The sequence below is a fragment of the Phascolarctos cinereus genome, unplaced genomic scaffold, assembly GCF_003287225.1.
Source record: "Phascolarctos cinereus isolate Bilbo 61053 unplaced genomic scaffold, phaCin_HiC Scaffold_9;HRSCAF=440, whole genome shotgun sequence".
NCBI lineage: Eukaryota > Metazoa > Chordata > Mammalia > Diprotodontia > Phascolarctidae > Phascolarctos > Phascolarctos cinereus.
In genome coordinates, this window is record NW_027556402.1 from 67,900,322 (window position 1) to 67,919,734 (window position 19,413).

The 19,413-nt window shown below is 39.3% G+C and overlaps 1 protein-coding gene across 4 annotated transcripts in view; it reads right to left on the bottom strand.

Annotated features, from left to right (window-relative positions):
* WWC2 (WW and C2 domain containing 2) overlaps positions 1–19,413 on the bottom strand; it is a 250,000-nt gene that overhangs the window by 118,822 nt on the left and 111,765 nt on the right. For 2 of the 4 annotated variants that reach the window (XM_021007608.2, XM_021007611.2), the window contains exons 3-4: positions 5,950–6,153; positions 4,316–4,392 (exon numbers count right to left, since the gene is read on the bottom strand). The exons of the other annotated variants lie outside the window; for them this stretch is intronic. In XM_021007608.2, the coding sequence (XP_020863267.1) occupies positions 4,316–4,392; positions 5,950–6,153 (281 nt within the window). The remainder of the gene's footprint in view (positions 1–4,315; positions 4,393–5,949; positions 6,154–19,413) is intronic. 4 annotated transcript variants of the gene reach the window in all.

Here is a 19,413-nt window from a genome sequence, read left to right on the forward strand (position 1 = left end):
AAAGGAGAAGTAGAATGGGGAAAATTATTTCACAAAAAAAACCAGAAAAGGCTCTTACAGTAGGGAGGAAACGGGGGAAGGTGAGAGGGAATGAGTGAATCTTATTCTCATAGGATTTGGCTGAAGGAGGGAATAACATACACACTCAATTAGGTATGGAAATCTGTCTTACCCTACAAGAAAATAGGGGAGGAAGGGGACAAGAGAGCAGGGGGATGATAGAGAGGAGGGCAGATTGGGAAAGGTAATCAGAAGCAAATACTTCTGAGGAGGGACAGGGTCAAAAGAAAGAATAGAATAAATGGGGAGCAGGATAGGATTAAGGGAAATAGAGTTAGTTTTTCACAACATGTCTACTAAGGAAGTGTTTTGAATAACTGCACATGTACAAACTATATTGAGTTGCCTTTTCAGTGAGGGTGGGTGGGGAGGGAGGAAGGGAGAAAATTTGGAGCTCAAAGTTTTAAAAACACGTTTTAAAAAAAATGTTATCACATGCAACTGGGAAATAAGAAATACAGGAAATGGGGTACAGAAGACTATCCTGCCCTACAGGAAAATAGAAGGGGAAGGGGATAAGAGAAGGGGGAAGAGATAGAAGGGAGGGCAAATTAGGGGAACGGGTATTCATAATGCATGCCATCTTGGGGTGGGGGGAGGGGCGAGATAGGGTGAAAATTCAGAACTCAAAATCTTGTGGAAGTAAATGTTGAAGACTAAAAATAAATAAATTTATATCAAACACAAGAAAATTAAAAATAAAATATAACTGAGACATATTTAACAAAATAAATAAAAATATAACTTGTTCAAAAAAAATAGAGAACAGAAATAAGATCAAAATTAGTGATTACTATTGGTGCTAGATGACAGCCCTGGAAAGAACACACTTTTTCTTTTCAGTAGAAAGATAAGGAAAATTGTTTGAGAGATGAAAGTAAGTATGATACTCGAGGGCAGGAGCTCTTACATTTTTTATCATGGACCCTTTTGGCAGCCTGGTAAGACCTAATGTCTCCTCAAAATGTTTTTAAATGTATAAGATAAAATACATGGGATTACAAAGGAAACCAATTGCACTGAAATATAGTTGTGTACACACACACACACACACACACACACACACACACGTGTATATACATACACACACTTATATGCATATATACACACGCATTTTTTTTTTATCATCATAGAGTCCCAAGTTAAGAAGATCTGCTCAAGGTGGGCAGCTAGGTGGCACAGTGGATAGAGCACTGGCCCTGAAGTCAGGAGGACCTGAGTTCAAATATAGCCTCAGACACTTGACGCTCACTCGCTGTGTGACCCTGGGCAAGTCACTTAATCCCACCACTTAACCAAAAAAAAAAAAAAAAGACCTGCTCTATCTACATCAATTTACACGCTGTGTTGGGGTGGGGAAAGGGGAGAGATAGGGAGAAAATTTGGAACTCAAAAACTTATGGAAGTGAATGTTGAAAACTAAAAATAAATAAATAAAAGAAGACCTGCTCTAGGGCCTAAGACTAAATCTGTTACCATCTAAGGTATTTGTATTTTCGTAGAAAGAATGTTGGATTTGAAGTTCAAGCTTGTTGCTGTTCAATTATTTTCAGTCATTTCCAACGCTTTATGGCCCATTTGGGGATTGTCTCAGCAAAGATACTGGAGTGGTTTGCCATTTATTCTCCAGCTCACTTGATAGATGAGGGAACTGAGGTAAACAGGGTTAGGTGACCTGCCCAGGGTCACACAGCCAGTAAGTGTCTAAGGCCAGATCTGAACTCAGGAAGATGAGTCTTCCTAATTTCAGGCCCCGTACTTTCTCTATCTACTTCACCACCCAACTGCCCCTGGGTTCAAATACTAGTTCAGGAACTTAGTGTCTTTGTGACTTTGGAAAAGTCTCTGGGTCTCAGTTTCCTTATCTGAAAAATGAGGCAGCTGGGCTAGATTCTTCTCTCCCCACCATCACATCCTTTCTGGTTCTCATGCAGTCATGATTTCCGTGCTAAAAGTTTGGACTGAATTTTGTTATTTTTCTAAGGGAAAGTACAATTGTATATGGGAAGGGGTAGTGATTACGGGTAAATTCCTCTGTTGCAAAAATCAAAATATATTTAGAAGACTTTACTTTTAAAGGATTGTATCATAAAAGCCAGGGTCCAACAGAAGCTGAAGCTGTCCCACAGGGATCCTTACAGAGGGACTAGTGGCCTCTCTTTCTACTTGAGTTTGACATAATTGTTCAATAGCATTGGTCGCTAAGGATTTATACCTGATGAAGGGGAAAAAGGAAAAGAACAAACATTTATTACGTGCCTACTATGTGCCAGGCATTGTACTAAGCACTTTACAAATATAATCCTATTTGATCCTTGCAACAGGTGGGTGCTGTAATGATCCCTGTTTTACAGCTGAGGAAACTGAGGCAGACAGAGGTTACGTGACTTACCCAAGGTCACACAGTTAGTATCTGAAGTAGAACTTGATCTCAGACCTGCTTGACTCCAGGCCCAGGGCTCCATCCACTACAGCTGAACAGCACAGGTGTCTCAGGCTTAACGGGTGAGGGGGGATATCACTAAACTGGAGCCATGCCTGCTAATCAGCATGTATTAAATTCCCCCAAGACACTGATCAGAAGAGTACAAGAGAGAGACGACAAGAGGGCATTTTAGACTTTCAGGCAGAACAGCGAGGTACACGATACCAACTAGCTAGCTCCTCTTCCTTCCCATAATGTCTACGCCACTCACTCCTGGAAACAACATAGACTTGTAATAACCAGCATTCGAGAAGGATCCCTTACCACTGATCTGATCACTGCTGCTGCTACCTCTCCCCTCTCCTAATGAATGAAGGCTACTGAAGACATGACATTCTATAGGAATCAGGAGCTAGGATACTCTGTATTCCCAAGAAGCCCTAACTTTGCAGCATCTGTAGACTTCATCAACTGGCTCATTGTATGAGTAGCTAGGTGGCTCAGTGGATAGAACACTGGGCTGGGGGTCAGAAGAACTGAGTTCAAGTCTGCACTAGCAGTTTGACCCTGGGTAAGTCACTTAGTCCTGCTTGCCTCAGTTTCCTCATCTGTAAAATGAGCTGGAGAAAGAAATGGCAAACCACCCTACTATCTTTACCAAGAAAACCCCAAACAGGGTCACAACAGGTATAAACAACAAGAGTTTATATGTCTCTGTGTTCCTAGAGGGAATTAGTGAAAATGAAAGCAGGAATACTACTCTGTTTCTATTTATTTGCAGTAGAAAAGAGTAGTGAAAATGGAAGGAGCTAGTCACACTTTGAGGGGATGTTGCCAGCTGATGAGAATGGACCCCAGAGTAGGTTAACTGTGGAAGGACGGTGTAATGGTAAAGAGTGGGTAAAGAACAAGAGACATGGGGGAATCACCTAATCTCTCAGGACCTGTGTTTCCTTCTCTTTAAAATGATGATGGCAGACTAGATCATTAAGGTTCTCCAAAGCAAAAAAACTCTATGAAGCCATAATTAGGTACTTGTGGGAACACAAGTCCTATCTTTATCATCAAAGAAAAAAAAGCTCAGGGAAAATGACAAGTACTCACCTTCCACAATTTAAAAAAAAAGGCAAATAAGAGTAAAAGTATAGAATAGGAGATACCTACTTTATTAACAATTCATGTTGAGTTTTTTAAAGACCCAGCTAGGGATTTTGTTGATTATAAGCTCAATATGAGTCACATGTCAGAAATGCAGGCTCTCTCTGTGTTCATTTTAACAGAAGTATGGTGGCAAGATCAAAGGAGGCGTAATTTTACTACTGATACTGCACTAATCAGACATCTGCAGTCCTATGTTAAGTTCTGGTTGCCACATTTTAACAGGAAAACTGGCAAACTGAAATGAATGAAGGCAAGCGGAATGGCGAATAGTTTGGAGGCAGAATAGCAGAAAAAGCTGGAGATTCACAACTCAGAGAAAATAAGAGTGGGGGAGTATGAGAAGTGACACACAACAGCTATAATGTGGAAGAGGGCTGTTTCTGTGCGGCTTCCAAAAGCAGAGTGAATTTCAGGCCAACAAATGATAATTATTACAGAAAGGTATATTTGAGTTCAATATAAAGAAGAGCTAAACTAATTTAAACTGTCCAAAACCTAAATGATCTGCCTTGTGACTAGTGAATCCCCTGTCATTAAGTGTAAGCAGGTACTGGAAGACCTACAAGAAATGTTGTAGTGGAGATTCTCACTTGTGAGTGAGATTGGCCTGAATGATGTCCCTTCCAGTATTAATATACTATATGAATAAACAACATGAAATATTCTTACCCTTAACCGTGTCGTGGAGATCTCTGCCTTCAGAATATCAGGGTCATATTTAGTGCTGGATGAAGATCCTGAGAATACTTTTGAAAGAAAAAAAAATAGCCTTTAAGACTGATAATCATATCTCTGATACTCCCATTTTACACATCCAAATGGGCTGTCTACTCTGATGTTTCATGATGGGATGGAGGCAACAGTCGTTTTTTACATTATACCACAGGAGTTAAAACTCTGGCAGAGCCTACCAAGCTAAGAAGCTCTCAAAGTACTGGTCTATAGTTTGTTTCATCGGCGTACCAGCCTACCTGAATACGGAGTACCTCAAAAAAGAGGAGGACAGCATGGGGGGAATTATGTGGCCACAGTGACTCATAAAATTGTGTAAGTATGGTCTGAATCTGTGAAAGCAGTATACCATCTCTTCCTCAGCATCCCCCTGCCCAATAGTGAAACTATGGTCCTGTAAAGTGACATTAAGTATCACTACGCCTATTAATTTCTTTTTTTACATTCCTTAATCAGAAAAGGAATAAATATGAAAACTCATGATCAACTATCCAACCATAATTTAAATTGCCCTTTAATAAAAGAATGAAATTTGTCACAAAAGGAAAAAAGGAACATAATAGTGCTTCATCTTCACTCATCCTCCTTACCCAAGAGAATATGCCCTTGATTCAGTTCTTCCAAGGCTTAGATTATCCAAGTCCTCTTTTCAAATAAGATATTCTAACATCCATCACAGCTTTGCCTAAAATACTTTTAAAACTCTAGATCAAGGGCAGCTAGGTGGCACAGTGGATAGAGCACTAGCCCTGAAGTCAGGAGGACCTGAGTTCAAATCTGACCTCAGGCCAAATACTTGACACTTACTAGCTGTGTGACCTTGGGCAAGTCACTTACCCCCAGCTGCCTAAAAAAACAAAAACAAAAAAGTCTAGATAGGGGTTTTTAACCTCGAGTCTATGAGCTTAAAAAAAATTGGAAACTTTATTTTAAGTGGTTTGCTTTGTAATCCTGTGTATTCTATTTTATCCATTTAAAAATATTAATCAGAGTAGTCCCTAGGTTTCACTGGACTGGCCAAATGGGTACAGGACACAAAAAAAGCTAAGAACCTCTCCTCTAGGGTCCATGTAAAATAATAAGGCAAAATAACAGCTTGGACAAATAAAATCTTTGGGTGAAACAAAAACCCCATCACGGTCAATCATTTCAATACCCTAACTCCATAAGCTCTGTTTGTGTGTGTGTTTGCTAGAGTTGTTCACGAATAACCAAAATTGGATGACTTCTTTCTCTTCTCTCTATCCTTGCAGAGAAAGTAATTAGCAGAGAAATGGCTCAAAATGACAACCAAGAAGAGAAGAAGATGAAGCCAGAGAAGGCAGACATGATCTACAAAACAGAGAAGTTTGACCTGAAGTATCAAGGGGCTGTCTGTAGCCTCCTGGTACGGAGGAAGCTTAATGAGAAATCGGGGGCACATTTTCCTTCCCGAGCATTTTTATGATACTCTTATTACTTGCAGTAGGAAATAAAGCCCCCACCTGAGAACCTGAAGAAGTTTTAGTAGGCTTCCCTTTCTTATACGGAGTACCGAGCTCCTGAATAATCAAATTAGACTGCCCACTTACAGCTTGTGCGGGAGCTCGACTTCTCCTTGTAAGCATCATTTAATCGCATATATTCATCCAGAGCCAGAGCGAGCCTTTTCTCTTTCACATGGTACAGTTCCTTCTGTGTGCTGAGAGCATCTTGGGCCACCATAAGGTAGTCTTTGAGCATTCTCTCTTGTTCTCTCCTCCACTGTTTTCTGGGATCTTCTATCTGTGTGGTTTCTGGAAAGGCAATTGTTGAGATGCTTAAACTACACTTTGTTTTTGGTAAAAATTAATTTTTGCAAACAACTACTTCAACTACTTTATTCTCACCCAGCACCACTAGTTTCCCATTCTTCGATCACCTTTGTATCATGTAGGGTCTCTGAAGGCAAGGGATGTCTCACTTTTATCTGTATGCAGGGCCTAGCATAGTGCCTGGAATATAGCAGGCACAGTTCTTTCTCATCATTCAATGCAATTCAATTTAGTAAACATTTGTTAAGCACCTACTCTGTGAAAGGCACTGTGCAAAGCACTGGGGATGCAAATAAGAAAAAAAAGAGTCCTTAACTTCAGAAGCTTACAATCTAATGGGCAAAAACACATTCTAGAGTCATGGCAAACACTCAATTAGTGAATATTGAATCCATTACTCCTAAGAGAAATGCAAGGTCAATTTCCCTGCAATCCTCTGGTCACAACATTTACTTTAGCACTGAGAGGCTTCAGATGCAGATCAGTGAATTTCTTGTTCCTTTTTCTGAACCCATGACCAATGGCACTAGAACTTCAGCCTGAACAAAGCTTACCAACTACATGTCTTTCTCTCTGGGTACATCACAACCTCCTCAGGCTTGGGAACACTAGAAAGCACTACAGCACCATATTCAGGAGCCATTTTAAATAGCAAAATCAACAAAAAGCACAAAAAAATTTTTTTAAAACCCATGGTACTAAATAGACCATGAAAAAGACACCTGTTCACAGCATGAGAGCTTAAACAAGAAGATGAACCATCACCTTGTTCAAACTCAGCTGGGAATGTGCACGTCATGTCAAGTGACTCAAACCTTTTACCTCACTGCCCATGTCCATGAATGACTGAGAAAGCACTAAGAGTATTGATTTTGAGATTACAAATAAATTTTAGTGAATACACAAATTCACAAACATGGAATCTGTAAGTAAAGAGGATAAACTGTGCTTAATATATATCAGTTAGCTGATTGATTGAGCCTTTTAGGGATTGAAGAACTTATCTGTACTCTTATAGTCTGAATTCTTTTTACTTTTACAAATTCTGGGACTTCCCACTAATATCAGGCATACCCTTATATGCCTGATTTTTCTTTTTCAAACATATTGGATACATTCCAAAATTCTGACTCTAGTATATTCCATTTTTCTTTTGTTTTTTTTCCTTATTATCTTGTAAATTGAAAGCAGCAACCCATTTAACTTAGTTAAACACATCTTTCTCTATACACTAAAGTATTTCCTCTGAGAGGATTTTTGCTGGTTGTCTCAATTCACGTATGGCACCAAATGACAGACTTCATAATGAGCAGTTGTAATGAAGCACTGTCAGACAGGCAGTTTAAATATTCCGAAACATCCTCTGAGTCTTATTGTAAGTACATTAGCTAGCAAGACTTAAAACCCATACTTAATATCATACTGCACCATCACTTGGGGGGGAGGGAGAATGGGGTAGGGAAGAAACAGAATGAGATAGAAGCCATTTTAGCTGCCCTTCTCCCTCCCCACTAATAACCTACCCTAAAATATACTGAATGCCACGAACCGCAGAGACCATGATTCCCATCTCTTGTTTGGCAACACCCCAATTATATCACGTAGCATTAATGAAACTCTCCAAACTGTCTCAAAACAAAATTGATTTTAATTTCATTTACACTAAAACCATTTATGATTAGTATTGGTAGAAGAGTACTGATACTCAATCTACAAGAAGTAGGGTTTTTCCCAAAAATGACTTTTGTATATTTCAATGAACCCATTATTTCATCCACATGGTATACAGATCTTTCCAACAATAGACCACAGTCCATCCATGCTTCCACATCCTGTGTGACTCTTACCCATATCCTACCAAAACTCAAATAAGTTATCTGTAAAGCAATTAGCAGAGTGCCCAGCACATAGTAGGCACTTAATAAATACCTGTTCCTTCCTCTTCCCCTTAAGAATTTCTATCTAATGTCTGTGGCAGAGTCTTTGATGAATTTTCTTCTCACCCAGCTCCACCAGAATGCTGGTCTTAAGAGTCAGGGAACCCTTCTGAGCTTGAGTCTAGTTTCAAACCATCACAAGTGTGTGATGCTTTCACAAGTCACTGAAGCCTCTCTGAGGATCAGTTTCCCTCATTTGTAAAATGAGAATGAGAATGGCATCTATATTCCAGAGTTGTAGTGAGAGGATTAAATGAGATAAAGTATACAAGATACTTCACAAACAGTAAAGTTCTCTATCAGTGTTAACTGTTATTGTCATTATTATTCCTCTAACACATGGAATTGAAAACAAAAATTCCATAGATTCCAGGCAGAATTCTGGTTTTTTCATCAGCTTGGCCTCATATTTGCTCTGTGATCAGTCCACATCCTTTTCTGATCAAATATTTTACTATACAAAATCATTATATTTTGAAAGATCTTATTTCATAAATCAGGACTTCTTAAACTTTTTCCACGGTTTGGCAGCATTCACTGGCGTTGCATGGCCTGAGGGTATGCACAGTGCAAAGTGTGCATGCTTTGTGTTCAGGACCAAGGCTGCAGTGTGCTGCCAGAAGCGCCTCCGATTCATTATGCATTTGGTTTTTAACTAATTTTTGGTCACTGCACATTCAGAAGCCTTTTACTGTCACCAAATTTTTCACGACCTCATATGGGGTAGCAACCATGGTTTAAGAAGTATTGCAGCTGGCCTATGCCTGTAGGCTAACAAGCTGTGCTATATATTCCCATCATCTAATCAATATATCATTTGGGATAAGGAAGGAAATAACAAAAATCAAACTACAGAATGTCATGACTTCTTTAAAAATTGGACATTTTTTGCACCTGTTTTTTCGACATTCCCACTGCCTTTACGTAATGTCCATCTTTAGTTCTCTGGAGGTACAGGTGTTCCAGTTATCACAGTTATCCAACAAAAACCAGCAGCGTCGTTGTACTGAAAAGATAGGCCTTAGCTGTTATGAAATACTTGGGGTCAGTAAAAGTGCTCTGCGTTTCCTAAAAGCAATCTAACACTGTCTCCTCCTCCTGCTCGATTACAGGCGCAGCTCACTGCCCATCTGGATTATCGGTGCCACATGTATGTAAATATTGCTTGCTGGAATTGCTTATTCATTGTCCAGCTCTGTGACCCCATGGACCGTAGAATGCCAGGCCCTTCTATCCTCCATTATCTTTCTAAGTCTGTCCAAGCTCATGTTTGTTGCTTCCTTGACACTATCCATCCATCTCATCCTCTGGGGTCCCCTTTTCCTTTTGCTTCTATCTTTCCCAAAATCAAGGTCTTTTACAGCAAGAATGTAAAGATGAATACGGTTTACCTCTAACGGTAATATGTCTTTTTGTTGTTACTGGACCAGGATCTTACATTTGGTACCAACAGATCAAATCTAAGTTTAACAGGGTAAAAAACCCATGATTTTTAGCATCTTCTCTACTTCCCATCTCCCACTGTACTGCCATAGGAAAGGGGCCACGCGGTTGACTGACTGACCCAGGATAACTTTTACTATTTTTCTGTGTCTCATAGTTTGCCAGGGCCAAAAAAGTTTCTTCACCAGATGGCCAGATTACCGACGATATGCCTCTTCATCTTTAGTTAGAATGGTCTTCAGAAAACATTCTGGTAGACCTTTCCAGGGTTTGTGCTGCATTGGCATGAGCTTCGAGAACCCACAGTCACTTATGTACCACATTGAGACATCAGAGTAGTCATTTTTTTAGGGGGTCCACAAGAACTACAATACCATTTGAATGAAAACAACACTGAAAATATCTGAGCTTAGATTAAGAGCAGTGATATAACCAACCCTACTTCTAGGGAACAGACAGCAGAGGGCGATGTGTGGTACTGCGGAGAAAAAACTGGATTGGAAGCCAGGGACCTGGGAAGCCATGAAACCTCTTGGGACTCAGTTTTCTCATCTGTAAATGAAGGGATATGGACTCTAATGTCCCTTGTGGACCTAAATCTGTGTTCTTTCGTACATTTTTCTCTTCTTGGTAGAGAGGGGGAGACTATAGGCATAGAATGTCACATAAAATTTGAGACAGTCACTATGGCAGGTAGCGGGACTTCCCTGTTCACAGTGTAGGAGTGAGGATGGAGATGGGAGAGGGAGTGTATATCAGGACATAAATGTGGTGTAAAAAGCAAAAGTCAGGGATCCAGTAAAGATGGCAGCATCACAGAAGATGCACAGAATGGTCATGAAAATTACAGCAAGTATGTGAAAGGGGACCCAGAAAAAAAAAAGATAAAGAAATTGGAAAAGAAGGAGAAGTGAGCTACCCCATCCATTCCAGGGCTGCACAAAATGAGGACTGGAAGTGGAAGCAGGTAGAAAGGTCAGATCAAGGAAACCAAGGCCAGTGCAGATAAACATGAAAGCTGTGCCTGCAAGCTAACAAGTATGCTATATATTCCCATCATATCATCAGTATATCACTTGTGATAAGGAAGGAAATAACCAAAATCAAACTATAAGGTGTCATAATGTAAAAAGGATAAAGACGCTAACAGAGGGAGGGAACAGAGTCATGCCAGGAATACCAGAACGAACACCAGTAAGTCAGCCAACTGATCCACAGCAACAGATAGCATTATAAAGTGCTTTAAAGTTTGTCAAGTGCTTTATACATGTCAACTCATTTGATCTTTTAAACATCCCTATGAGGGAGGTGCTATTATTATCCCCATTTTACAGAGGTGGAAACTGAGGCATCTAAAAGCTGAGTGATGTGCCAATAAAAGCCAGAGTCATACTGAAGGGAATATCAGTGCTTGGGCATGATTTACTACCTGGACAGATGCTTTGATAGTGACTGGAAAGAGAAATGCCGGCAACTGGAGAAGCCTAAATCCTTTAGTAGCTTACAGCACCCAACAGAGTTATGGAGGAACTGCAAAGGAGAGCTAGCAATCCAAAGAGAGCTAGCAATCTGGAATGACAGAGGCATAGCAGGAATGCTAATGCAGGGGAGGCTCAAGGGTACTTGGCTGGCAGGGACATAGGAGAGTAAAGGAATGTGGATACAGCTAGAAGCAGTTACCAAAACAGAAATTCAAAATGATGGGTTAGATCAGAGCAGGGGGGAAAATGTGTGTGTATGTGTGTTTCTGTATATTGAGAGGTTTTTTAAAATCTGCATATATGTAGATATACACATATATGCAAATATTTAAATTCTCAATATGCAGAAACTCCCCTTCTGGATGTGGTCAAAATGGGAATTTGTTTTGCTTTACTATGTGTATTTGTTGCATTGATTTTGCTCTGATTTTTTTTTTCTGAAGGGGTGGTAGAAAATGACTACTCTGATGTCTCAATGTGGTACATAAGTGACTGTGGGTTCTCGAAGCTCATGCCAATGCAGCACAAACCCTGGAAAGGTCTACCAGAATGTTTTCTGAAGACCATTCTAACTAAAGATGAAGAGGCATATCGTCGGTAATCTGGCCATCTGGTGAAGAAACTTTTTTGGCCCTGGCAAACTATGAGACACAGAAAAATAATAAAGTTATCCTGGGTCAGTCAGTCAACCGCGTGGCCCCTTTCCTATGGCAGTACAGTGGGAGATGGGAGGTAGAGAAGATGCTAAAAACGAACAAACAAATAAAAAATTAATTCTAGGTCCTTGGCCTGACATTCAGATGTTAGACCTACTGGGGCTTGGATGTTTTGCACACAGCAGTTAAACAATAAATTTATGCAATATTAATGACAATTATGATCTGTGTAAGACAGCTAAAATGAAACATATAGCTTGGGAACTCCAATTCTGCTTACAAACAGTAAGTATGCTGCCAATAAGCCTAGTTCTGAGTTATACAAATTGTTTTCTAAGCTGGGAGAATGAGTGTCTAAGCAAACTAAAATTAAGGGTTCTATGGGCATGTTTCATTTATTGTTTTGATTCTTGCCACAACTGATTGATATCAGCACACCCTTAAACAATTACAACAAGTATTTGACTATGAAATTTCAAGCAACTAAATAATCATTTGAAACTATCTGTATAATATTTTTATAAACCATCTCTCCTTTCCCATTATCTTTCTAAAAATATGGAAATATACATAGTAATGCCACTAAAGTCTTCTTGAAGAAGACTTTAGTGGCATTACTATGTATATTTCCATGGGTCATGGAGGTAACCCTGCATTTCTCAAAACACTATCAGCAGAGCACAAGCTCTGGTCAGTCCTACCAAGTATAAAAGGCTTTCAAAAGTATAGCCTGATTTTATGGACTCTGTGTGTCTCATCTAATAAACAAGCCTAAATAACCTTGAAAAGCCTTATCATACCAGGCTAGTGGCCAAAAGATGACAGATTTTTTTTTTGGGGGGGGAGCCAGGGGGAAGGGAAACTGGGTGGGGGTAGATGCAGCAAATCTGAAAGATCTACTGCTAAATTGAAGAAGGCTGGCAATCTGTATCCCTGCCTGGGATACACTCCCATCTCACTCACCTCGACCTCTAGAATCCTTTGATTTCTTCAGAATTTTGCTCAAGTGACATCTGCACATATCCTTTACTGATCCCCACAGTGCCTGGCCCCCTCTCCACCAAAATTTAACTTGTATTTAATATTGATCTTAACTTGTATTTATTTTTTGGTCTTTGTATCTCCAGGGCTTAGCACAGTACCTGGCCCAGAGGAGGTGCTTAATAAATGTTTATTGACTGACTCACAGAGTGATGATGAGTGCCTTCCTAGGGGATTTGAGTAAGGATGTGTGGTGATAGGATAGCTAGGTGGCACAGTGCATAGTGCGCCAGGCCTGGAGTCAGGAAGACCTGAGTTCAAATGAGATCTGATATTTACTAGCCATGTGATCCTGAGCAAGTCACTTAACCCAGTTTGCCTCAGTTTTCTCATCTGTAAAATGAGCTGGAGAAGGAAATGGCAAACCACTCTTTGCCAAGAAAAATCCAAATGAGGTCATGAGGAGTCAGACACAAATGAAACAACTGAACGATAACAAGTATGCCGGTAACAAAATTAATCCTTCTTGGTAGAGTAGAAAGAAAAAGAGAGGCAGCAAAGCTTGATGAAAAGTCACTGGAGGGGCAGCTAGGCAGCACAGTGCATAGAGCTCCAGCCTTGGAGTCAAGAGGACCTGAGATCAAATCTGGCCTCAGACACTTGACACTTACTAGCTATGTGACTCTGGGCAAGTCACTTAACCTCAATTGCCTCACCAAAAAGCAAAATGAAAAAAAAAAGTACACTGGATTTCAAGTCAGAGCACCAGGGTTCAAAGCCTAGCTGGGTAAAGCTGCCAGTGGCCCTGGTTTCCTCTACAAACTTTTTTTTGCATCCAGTTCTAGAAACCTGAGGAGAACAAAGAACTAATATGAACGCCACCTGACAGAATCTGAATTGGAAAGCCACTTCAAAGTGAATGCAGCCCAGAACCCACCTTATTGCTAAGGGAAAGCACTATTATGACGACAACCAATTAAAATGGTCCCAGAGGCTCTTCATTAAATGTTGTGCTATTCATTGGAGACTGAGGCATAAAAGGAAAGGAGGGAGGGAGAGGGGGAGGGAGGGAGGGAGACGGAGAAAAAGAGAAACAGAGACAGAGCCAGGGGTGGGGGGGAAGGAGGGAGAGAGAGAGACAAAGAAAGAGAGAATGAGAGAGGTTCAGAGACAGAGGGAGGAAGTTAGTGAGAGGAGGAGTGAGACAGCAAAGGGAGGCCAATGAGGTATTGTTTCCTCACCATAAGAACCAGTAAAATCACGTTATCAAACACGGACCTCTGAAATAAGACAGTGATGTTACCAACTTGCCTAATAGCAACGGTGGCAGGAAACATATCATTTCAGAGGATCATAGACTTCAAGAGGGAAGGGTCCTTCAGGGCCATCTAGTCCAGGCCCCCCTCCCCTATTTTACAGATAAGGAATTAAGACCCAGAGGGGTTAAGTGACTTGCCCAAAAATATAAGGTAGAAATGAGCAGACCCTAGGTTCAAACCCATATCCTCTGATTTTGAATCTGTTTCTCTTTCCATTCTTCTCGATGCCTACCCCATTTAAAAATTATTTTGCAAGATTAAATTACCTACACAATTCCTCTATAAAGGCCTACTCTGATTGTCTCATAAGGCCATGCAGTTGACCTTGGGTTTGGAAAGCCAGTGAATGATCACAAGCACTAGCAGGACCTATAAAGTCCCAACTGTGGGATGTATATCTCTCACAGGAGGATGTAATGACCCTAGCAATCTCTTTACTCTACCAAACAAAAAAGTCCTAGGGAAAGTTCAAAACCTGGGTCACCCTATAGCAGTAACAGTAGTGGGGAATTTGAATACCAATTAGTAGTCAATCTCCCAAGAGTGTTCCCCCATACCTACCCCACCCCCAGCCAACAGGATGAATCAGTCCTAGTCCCCAGGTCTTAGCTCCTTGCTCCTCTCCCTTAATTAATTGTCCTGTTCAACTCAAATAAGAACCTCATAAAAGCACACCAGACTCAACTGGTTTGGGGTACTCAATTCCACCTGAGACCTGCTGTTTCCATCTTCCCTAAATGCTCTTCTTTATTATAAATATGTTCCCTCAATAACACTACATTGTTGCACATACAACATTTCCTTGTACTGAACTACTGGTATCCCAAACCTCACAAATGCTAAACCTGCATTAAGATAGAGGAATAGCCTAGCTGTGTGGAGAGGTCCATCTCCAGGGACATGGTCATAGACAGATGATGAATTTTTTTTTTTTTAGGCCATAGAAATTCAGAAGATCTACTTAAGTATGAATAAAGAATGCACATTGATGAAATCACAGATCTTTGAAGAAGCATGAATAACAAACAGCAGAAAGCAGACCACCTTACAGCAATCCAATGTACACAAACCAAGATCATGGAAACATTCTTAGTGGCTTAAAATCTAAGTGATTTTACCAACATTCCACTAGGCAGAAGCAGAGTTTCAAGTGACTTCAATGAACTGCAGTTATGACTCATCTAAATGTAGATGATGTTTGGGAAGTTAGAATGTTTGGGACAGCAATATTGTGTAGAGAAAAGTACAGGGAACTAAAAAATGAAAAGACCTGGTTTTAATTCCTGTTCTGCCATTAACTAGCTGTGTAACTTTAGTAAAGTCACGGCTTCTCAGACTCAGTTTCCTTATCAATAAAATGAGCTCTCATCCCCACTGGAATAAAGCTTCCATTTGAAGAAAGCAAGATGTCATTTCATGTTATCTTTTGATGCCCAGTGTCTATTACAATGCCTTAAACATAAAAGCATTTAAAAAATGTTTGTTGAACTAAATTTAATCAGCTGATCCCAAATGCCTCTTCAAACTCCAAAATTTTATGATTCCAAGTACAGAGTAGAATTCAACACAACAGAAAAAGCCAAGAGTAAAAGGATAAAAACAAAACCCAAATGAATTAGCAACGCTTTACTAATATTAAAATAAAAAATGGAATGGATTGTCTTGAGAGATGATGGGTTCCTCCTCTTTGTAAGTCTTTTAAGCAAGGGCTGGATAACTATTTGGCTGCAATGTTATAGTGAGCATTCTTTTGGTATGCAAATTGGACTAGATGACTTGGCCACTGAAGTCCCTTCCCAACTGTCAAATTCTGGGAGTCTGTGGAATATCTAAATTTGTACAGTGGATAACTATGCCCTTCTTGCCCTGTGCATCTGCAGAATTGCATACGTTGGGAATATGAATGACAATGCAAATCCACATTAATGATAGCCAAGTAATAGCTTTAGGGACTCTGGATTCAGGGATAAATTCAAGGAGTTAGACTCAATTTCTAAGTACGTCAATAAAGCTAAGTAAAGTGAAATGATACTTGTGCGATACCTCCATTATATATAATTTATATGCTGACATTCCACTGAAATTAAAATAAAACTTTGGGTGCACAGGTTACTAGTATTTGTACAAGTAGATAAATCTCAACAATGTCTTCAATGGATTCCTCCATTACCAAAGGAAAAGGAAGTTGAAATAACTTGCAAATTCTCTTATCAGTGTTTGATTTTACAACAGCAAAGAACTTTTCATAGAGCTTTGCTCACTCTTCATCTGGAGGTACAAAATGTATGAGTTCTTACTTAGGTTGGAGCCCTCTAACAAATTTCACTTCATTAAATTTTTTTAAAAGCACTAAGAACTATGGGAAAGACATAAGACAAAAGGGACTAAGATTTATTTTGCAAATAGCCAGAATCTAAGGAAAGAACTCTAAGTCATTGAAACAATTACTATTTGAAGCAAGGCAATTTCAGAATATGCATATGTTATACAGCTCTTTTAAAGTTTACATTTCAAAACATGCATATGTTATACAGCTCTTTTAAAGTTTACATATTTTTAGACAAATAGTGAAGCTAAAATATAGGAATGTATTGAGAGTATTCCAGTATAACTGTTGATTGCATTAATAATGAAATAGCACATACCACATTCTAGAATCTACATTGGTTCCTTCCTCAATGACAGCTCTAAATAAAATTCTTACTATCTGGGGCTTTAATGGAAGGTGTAAGATATCTCTAGGAATGCTACATCTCTATCATTTCCATTTTCTTTAGCCAAGGATGACACAGAATGGCAGAGCAGAAGAAGCAAGATTTGGCAACTAATTAGATATGTGGGGTAAAGGAGAATGAGAAGCGGAAGAAGACACAAGGTTATCAAGTTGGGAGTCTGGAAGGATGGCAGTCCTTCTGACCACCAGAAAAAAGGGCGTTTGGAAAAGAAGGTCAGGGGGAAAGATAATGATTTCAGTTTGGGACATATTAAGTTTAAGAGATGTCTCATGGCCATCTAGTTTCAAGTGTTCACTTGGACAAATGAAAATATGGAACTGAAGCTCAGAAGACAACAACAACATAAAAACATTAATATAGCACTTACTATGTGCTAGGGACTATGCTAGGAACTTCATAATTATTATCTCATTTGATAGATGAGAGATTACGGATAGATAATAAAAGGATGAAATGATAGATATACAAACATACATATGTATATTTGCCAGCATAAATACATGTGTGCATATATCCATATATCCATGCATGATGGGATATATATATATATATATATATATGCATATATACATGTGTATACGGATATATATATATATGAATCACCCGCATGGAGTTGATAATTAAACACATGGGAACCAAAGACATTACCAAGAGACAGTCTGGAGGGATAAGAAATCTCTAAACAGTATCTTTTGAACTATAGTACTTAATGGGCATATAATATAAAATAAGTTAATAAAACTTATGACAATCATTCCAGTGTTTCACTGGCTATTGTTCTTGAAGGTTTAAATGCTTTTCTTGTTACTGCAAATGGAAACAACTCTACAATTCACAGAGCAATAAGGACAGAGAATATAGCTAAATGACCCGAACCAAGGACCTCCTCTTAAAAGGGGAAGAGATCCAGAATGACTACAGAGTGCTATAAAAAAGAGGAAAAAAGAAAGTTACTACAACTCTACACAGTTCAGAAGGAAAACAGAGAATATCAGGGAGAGGACCAAAAGAGGAAGAAGAAAAAAAAAAGAATGATGTGGCAGTGTGGCACTTTCAGGGTGACAGAAGGAGAACTGTTGAAATAAGACCTAAGTAAGGAATGACAAAATGAGATTGAGATCTGCAGGGCCAACCTCCTCTAATCCCATCCACCACCCTCAGGGCAACTTAACTATAAACCAAATAAGACATGATTTTTACTTTAAGAAGGATGCAACAGTTGAGCATAAAGGAAAAATTTGGAAAAGAAATAAGAAGTATAAAATAATTCATTAGGGTTCTGAGGACTGTTCAAGGACTAAAATGTTGGAAATGAGGTCTATGCAGATGCCCAGGGGGTTAGAGGTATAAATCTTCAACTAGGTTAGCCCTTTAGAGCAAAGGTCCTTAACTTGAGATCTACGACTTTATTTTTTAAAAAATATTTCTCTGTTTCTACATAACTTATTTCCATTGTAAACCTATTTATTTTATGCATTTAAAACCACTATTCTAAGAAGGGGTCATAGACTTCCCTGGATTGCAAGATGGAGTCCAGAACACAAAAGAAGGTTAAGAATCTCTCACCTAGAGCCTTTTGGACTAAGGCATCTGGATTTGGCTACTGCTCTTTGAACCAACCTGGCTTCTAGAAATATAGTACTGGTCTGAACAATGGCAAACGCAAATATACCCTGCTACTGTGTTGGTGACTATTCTTCACCAGTATTCTACCAAAGGAGGTTAGGTCTTAAAGTACTACAGTAAGAGACATGGATGGCCCTTTAAACCTCTTCCAAAAAAGCAGCAAAGATAGCATCTCACTTAGACAAACACTCAAAAATCTACTTAATCAACTACAAATTATTTATTTCTAGATAACCATATTTCTAGATAACCCACCTCACCCCCACACATACATATACAGAATCTAAAAAGTCATAGTAAGCACAGCAACATTTTAAAACTTAAGGTTATGAAGCAAAGGTAAATAAACAATGCTGATGATGCCAGAAATCCACACCATATCACAGTCTACTAGAGCTCTCAATTCATAGATGCTAATATTCCCTTCCTACATTCTGAAAGAAGCCCTGCCCAGTCCTTCCTAATCTTGGTGTCTTCTCTGAGATGATGCCCCATTTATTCTGTAAACATCTTGTTTGTACTTAATTGTTTACACATTGTCTTCCCCACTAAGCGCCACTCCCCACCACCACCACCCACATCTTCCGCCCCCCTCACACACACACACACACACACACACACACACACACACACCCTACCCCAGACTCCCTACACTGGACTGCGTCCTCCTCAAAGCCTGGGACTGTCTTTTCTCTTTCTTTGTAATATTACCACTTAGCACAATGCCTGGCACACAGCAGGGGATTAATAAATGCTTGTGGACTGACTGTTACTGGATATATTATGGCATAACCTTTTTGCCATTTACGTTTAAAATAACATAAACAACAAATCATAATTTATAGGAAACTTTCATTTTACTTGGTATTTTATTAACTTTATTCTTATCTGTTTGAGGCAGTTTAAGTGTTGGTGGTCAATGTTCACAATGAAGACTAACAGCTTGTCCTTTCGCCAAGTCTTATCCTAAAGAATCCAATGGGAAAATTACATTCAAAAATGAATATTGTTTGTATAACTCTAATAAAGAACTCTAGTATTTTATCTACTCATAATCCTCTGAC